We start from the raw sequence: 6,559 nt of genomic DNA on the forward strand, positions 1-6,559 counted from the left end.
GAGAACAGTTCGCTCAAGCAAAAAAAAAGAGCTATACCCTAACAATGAAGCTATAAATAAATATACTTTTCAAACAAATAGGCTCTAACTATGTTAAATGATAGGATGTACTAGTTTGCTCGAGCAAAATAAATCTAGCCAATACATAGATAATTAGCGGTGGCCACCGAAAAATAATAAATAGGACACATATATCTTAACAGAGAATAAATAGAACAATTATTAATACATGTTTAAAATGACAATATTATAGACTATGGAAACAGCCAATATACTATTCAGCTTAGTTCATATAACTTCACTCTGGAAGTGGCAAAATACTGAGTCTGTTTCTGTGTCCCACACAAAGGAATAGTGGTCACCGATACGGTCGAAAGTTATGATTAAGAGTTAGACTTATCGGTTGAAGTCTGATAACGTCCGTCCTGGGCGATAGTGGCATGTCAAGGCCATCCAGGTGTGAAGAGACGATGCCGGCCGACCGGGATGCAAGGGAACACGTCACAGCCAAACTTGTGTCGTCGACCAGAACCCTTAAACATTAATTCCTCATTCCTAATTAAACTATACCATTTAAGGACAACAATTAATCCTGAATTCAGTAATAACATAATTTGTTTGCCAGAAATAATGCAGGTACTACATTGGTAAGGCTTTAAAGCACAGTGCCAAGGACACTTAAACGTGAATAGTAATATATTGAACATTGTGAAAACAGGTTTATATACATAATATAAGTCAAGTTAATAATAATAAAATTGACTATTACTAGTAATACGTTGAATGCCATTCTCAAGCCAGTTAATAGTTTGAGCCCAATTGAGTAGGCCACAACACCTTGAGAAGTGAGTGAATTGAATGGTGATTTTAATTTCAAACAAGAATAAATCATATTAAGCTACTCAGTTATCGTACATATCAACGTACACCAAGTAATGGCAGGGTTTTGAGATAAACATATTTTATAACAAGTATCCAAGATTCAATATACATGCAGGGAGACAATCATTTGTAAATAATATGATTGTACTTTATATAAATAGTAGAAACTAGAAATAGCTTGAATAAATAGTAAAATAACTTTTAACAAGTAACAAGTATTGATAGGTTACACATCAAACAAATTGGTTCAGTGTTAAGTAATTTGAAAAGGACCATTCTTATAGGATAAACATTACGATTAATAAACATAGTTTACATGGTAACAATGATTTGAAATCTCTAAATTTGTAATATATAAGATTGAACATAATTAATTTTCCTATACCAGCCGGCCTTAGTCCTGAATGTAATGAAGTTTGACATCATGTTAATCGGTTGATTGCAAGATAACTCTCGGGATAATTGATTCCTTAGATGTAGCAGAATTTATATATTGCACTGTTCTTACCTCAGAGTCCAAGAAAATCCTCGAAATAATTACAAGACGACGAGAAGACCTGAGGGTGGCAAACGATGATCCTCGAACTTCAACTTTTCTTCACAACGTGGTCCTTGCTCGTTAACGACTGTTGCGTACATCACGGCTGATAATAGCGCCATCTAGGTCAAGCTTGGCTACTGGGTCAATCTACGGATTTTTAGATTCGCCGTTAAGTGGAGAGCGGCAATATCTGACCATTTTCGCTAATCATTACCTTACGGTGTCGGACAATTACGGGCGCGCACCGCAACTGATTAATTCTAAACGGGGTGATCAGTCCCGTTTCCGAGTGCAGATAAGGCCTATGATTGCGAATCGTTACAAATACCCCTCTTCCCGAAGAAAATGTCCCACATTTTCTTACTAGGTCTGATAGCTCTTCAAATCCGAGACATGCCAATTTCCAATGCGTTTACCTTGCTGGTCTTCTAAGGCATACACTGTTGGAGATAGCCTTGCAGCCACTACGTAAGGACCAACATACCTTGGTGTTAGCTTGGCAGAGAAAAAGTTTGCCGCATCTGACTGAGCGAAATTTCGCTTCAAGACCAGGTCCCTCACCCTAAATTCCACTGCTCTTCGTCTAAGGTTATACCGATGTGCTCCACGTTGATGGGATTCTTCCAATCTCCTCGATACTACCTGATAAAGTTCCCGCAGACCCTTGAGCTTCTCACAATACTGGTTTGTGTCTTCTACTGCAGGCAAATCCTCGCAGCGAAGAATATCGAATCCATCTCCAGTTGCTGATAGCTCCCTGCCAAAGTTCAGATAGGCTGGCGAAAACCCCGTGGATTCATGAGTAGCCGTTCTTAAAGCAAATCCTAGTTGAGCCACATGACCGTCCCAATTTCGATGGTTGGTGCCCACATATGATCGGAGCATGTTGCCAATTGTCCTGGTTTATCCTTTCGGTGGGGTTGGCCTGTGGGGTGTCGACTAGCATTAAAAAGAGCTTTTACCTTGTAATTAGCTATTAGAGTCCTCATGGGATTCCCAATAAACTCGGAATCCATTATCGAAAATACAATATTTTGGAACACCATATACCATAAAAACATCCTCCTCCATGTACTTAGCTACCACACTAGAAGTGGCAGTTCTCAATGGTCTCAGGATGGCGTACTTCGTGAAGGTGTCAATAATTACTAAAAGATACTTAAATCCTTTCAGAGACCGAGGAAACGGTCCCATAAGATCGGCAGCAATCATTTGCCACGGCGCGTCGACTCCTCCTTCTCTCGCCCAACATCCCCCCTGGTTTCTTCTTTTTCCTGTTTCACTTGATGGCAGGTCTGACACTTAGAAACGTAACGAGCAACGTCGTACCTCATCTTAGGCCAATAATATTTTGTTTGCATTCTACGGAAAGTCTTTAAAATACCCAAATGGCCCGCTGTAGCTTCGTCATGGCACTCTTGCAAAGCGAACTGTCTTACATCCTTAGGCAAGACTAATTTCCATGAAGAATCTTCCTCTTCTTGAAGCTTTTGGTAGTCACTCACAAGTTTCCAAAGCTCCTGGTCCTTCACTCGCCACTGAGGATAAGAACTGGGATCCTGTTGAACTTTCCTCAACATACCCCTGTACCACGTATCCCTTCACCTCATCGGTATCTTCAAAACTACACAAAACAGTAGGCGGTTGGTCTTCCTGGTTAGAAACAGCTCTGGAAAGGAGGTCGGGAACAACATTGTCTTTGCCCTTCCTATGAATTAGTTCAAAGTCGTAGGGCTGTAGCCTTAATGCCCATCTTGCAAGTCGGCCCTGGGGATCCTTTAGGTTATTCAACCACAAGAGGCTATAGTGGTCGGTAATTACCCTGAACTTAGTCCCTTCGATATACGGTCGAAACCGTTCCACAGCCCGAATTACCGCCAGGCACTCCCTCTCTGTGGTAGAATAATTTTGTTCTTGACGTGAAAGGGTTCTACTAGCATAGGCAACAACTACTTCACCTCGTTCCGACTCCTGGCTAAGGACAGCCCCAATTCCAACGCCAGATGCATCACATGATAAGGTAAATGACTTGGTAAAGTCCGGATAAGAAAGTATTCGTGAAGCTATGAGACAGGAACGTATATCGTCAAAGGCCTCCTGCGCCTCCATCGTCCATTAAAATTTCTTACGCTTCTTCAACAATGCGGTTAGAGGGTACATTCTAGTGGAAAAGTTAGGTATGAACCTGCGATACCAACTAGCAGTACCACAAAATTGTCGGACTTCTTTCTGGTTCTTAGGTACAACTAGGTCCAATATAGCTTTTATCTTCTCCGGATCACATTGGAGCCCTTTCTCGCTGACAACATACCCCAGGTAACGAAGCTGCGGGCGGCAAAACTGACATTTCTCTCTATTTAGGGTTAGCTTGGCTTCCTTAATCCTTCTGAAGATTTCAGAAAGCACCCGTAAGTGTTGTTCAAAGGTAGGCGTAACAGCAATAATGTCATCCAAGTAGACAAATACAAATGGCTCTAGATCTGGTCCAAGGACATTATCCACAAACCTCTGCCAAGTTGCTGGGGCGTTACAGAGCCCAAACGGCATTGTCACGAACTGGTACAACCCTCGACCAGGGATGGGCAAAAGCGGTCTTCTCTTTACTGCTCTCATCAAGTGGAATTTGCCAGTATGCACTTTTTATATCTAAACTAGACAGGTAACGAGCGTCTCTCAGCCGATCCAATATATTGGTAACCATGGGTAAGGGATATGCATCCTTCTTTGATACCTCGTTAACCTTCCGAAAATTTACACAGAATCTTTTTGAACCATCCGGCTTATCCAATAACAATATGGGTGAAGACCAGTCGCTTTTCGACGGTTCCACAACACCAAGCTCTAACATCCTGTCCAACTCGTTATTGACTAACAGTTGGCGGGCTGGTGAAAGAGGGTAATATCTCTGTTTAATTGCCGGAGCCTCTCCAGTGTCGATCACGTGCTTAACTTTATCAGTTCGCCCCAAGGTAGATCGTTCATCCTGGAAATGTTGACTGACAAGTTGATCAAGCTGTATCTTCTCTTCTGTAGTGAGATGTTCAGTGGATTTAATTCCTTTGATAGAAAAACAAAATTCTTGCTTGACTTCTGTTCCAAAATCCCATTTACGATTATGTACGTCAGCTACTATATGCAATCTATCCCAGAAGTCAATTCCCAGAATTAATGTATGAGGCAGAGTAGGCACAACCAATACATTCAGACACTCAGTTCTTCCCATTTAAGGTTATTGACAACGTTACCACACCTTTAACTGTGTGTCTAAAACTGTCAGCCACCTCCATATATTTACCTGAACATTCCCTCAAACGGGCCGTAAACTGTTCTAAAATACTAAGGCCGTCCTTACCTAAAATTGTCTGGGTAGAACCCGAATCTAAAAGAGCTTTAAACTCTTTGCCAAAAATTCTTATTTTCATGTAAGGTCGGGTGTCATGCTGAGAGGTTTCCAATAGATAGGCCACACAACAATCATCCTGAGATGGGCGACAAGCAGACTCAATACTCCTTAAATATTTTTGTCTTCGGGAGGCAACAAGTTTTACTTGGTGCACTCCCTGATCTTTGAGTTTTTTGACTGGCAAGTTGAACAATTAGCTTTTTTCAAGCCAGGAGTTCCACAGCCATAACAAAATACTTTGCGTGCCATAGTACATTGCGAGAACCGATGCCCTATGCTAGAGCAATTCCAACAACTCAATGATGAATCAGATGGTCTCGAAGTATTTGAGGTAATAGTCGCGAGGTGAGATGTATTCCGCCTATTAGGTGGTGCTCCCCCAAGCCAAATCAGGTTCTAGAACTCGTGGATAACGCTGAGGAGGATGATGCGTCAATGATCTTAAACGACCTAACTCAGCCTTCCTGCCTAGTTCTCTCAGACTTTTCCATATCCTTAATATCGAACATGCAGAGCTTCTCCTGTAAGTAAGGGTTTAGGTTCTTCAACACTTGCTGCAACCGTTCACCTTCAGATACTTTAACTGATAGCCTCCCATACAATCCTTCAACAGCGGCCAAGAACAAATCTATAGACTCCTCGGGTCCCTGGACACGATTTCTTATTTCTTGTCCCAGCATATCATCGTAGTCTGGACTTTGGAATACCAACTTCAGTTTCCTTACAAAGTTGTTCCCACGAAGAAACGCGTCCAACAGCCGATCGATACCAGATCAATGCAGTCCCCGAGAACAAATCCACGGCAGAGTCAAACAGTTCCTGGTGAGTGAGACCTCTTGCGCCCCTTAACTCCTCAACTCTCTCCAAGAATGCTCCCACACTTTGTCCAGACTCAATGTCAAATTTCAGACCCCATTTATATACAGGAATTGCTTTTGTCCCAAAATACCTCCCGTTGACTAAGGAAGATTCAACATTCTGAGTGTGACCCGCCGACACAGAAGCTGTTGTAGGTATCTGAGCTACGCTGATACAAGGTTTTGAAGAAACAACATCAGCCTCGCAAAAGGTATAGGGATTCTCCGACACGATTTTCTTCGGCAGCTCTCCGTTACTCCAGTCCACATTCGGCCCTATCTTTGTACTCTGCTCTTCCTCCGATGTCTTCTTATATCCCTGGAGTGACTGCAAAAGGTTCTTAGACTTAGTCAACAAATCGGTTTTACGCCGCTCCATGTCATCATTGGCAGACGCTGCAATCGGTATTCTCTCAATCCTAATATATAAATGATATAGCCTATCATGAAGTCTCTGGAATTCTCGATCCTTGCCATTACCATCATACTCGTCCACCAAAGAACCTAGATCTCCATACTTTTCTTCGCACTTCTCAAGTTCCTCCTCTGTATCTAATTGGTTAATAATACTTTTATCAACACGTATATTTGTTGAAAAGCACTGAGCAAGCCGCTTCCTCAATTCTCCAGCACTGCCCTTATGATCAATTCCCCTAATCTGGAGCTCATACTCTACTTCATCCTTTCTTAAGTGATAGGCCGTCATGTTGAGTGCAGACACCAAGTTCCAAACATTAACAGAAAAATTCATACACAAATACAGTACAGTTCAAAATACTAACTTCAACGAGAAACCTTGTCCCAAACACATCAATATTTACAATTTACAAAATTACAGTAAAAATTAAATATAAAATAAATTAAAAGCTAGGCCCC

At 41.7% G+C, this 6,559-nt stretch overlaps 1 protein-coding gene across 1 annotated transcript; it reads right to left on the reverse strand.

Annotated features, from left to right (window-relative positions):
- Positions 1-441: 441 nt before the first annotated feature.
- LOC124371581 lies at positions 442-2,313 on the reverse strand. The gene is made up of 2 exons (XM_046829931.1): positions 1,391-2,313; positions 442-533 (listed from the first exon to the last, which is right to left on the reverse strand). Exon 1 carries the CDS (start codon positions 2,306-2,308, stop codon positions 1,787-1,789), a length of 522 nt encoding a protein of 173 aa, XP_046685887.1. The 5' UTR covers positions 2,309-2,313; the 3' UTR covers positions 442-533; positions 1,391-1,786.
- Between the last annotated feature and the right edge of the window lie 4,246 nt (positions 2,314-6,559).

This window comes from Homalodisca vitripennis, unplaced genomic scaffold, assembly GCF_021130785.1.
Source record: "Homalodisca vitripennis isolate AUS2020 unplaced genomic scaffold, UT_GWSS_2.1 ScUCBcl_1651;HRSCAF=5543, whole genome shotgun sequence".
In the NCBI taxonomy this organism is placed as follows: Eukaryota; Metazoa; Arthropoda; class Insecta; order Hemiptera; family Cicadellidae; genus Homalodisca; species Homalodisca vitripennis.

Bases quoted from the DNA above. Each gene is read 5' to 3' on its own strand.
- LOC124371581 (XM_046829931.1), bottom strand. From the start codon at position 2,308: ATGCTCCGATCATATGTGGGCACCAACCATCGAAATTGGGACGGTCAT.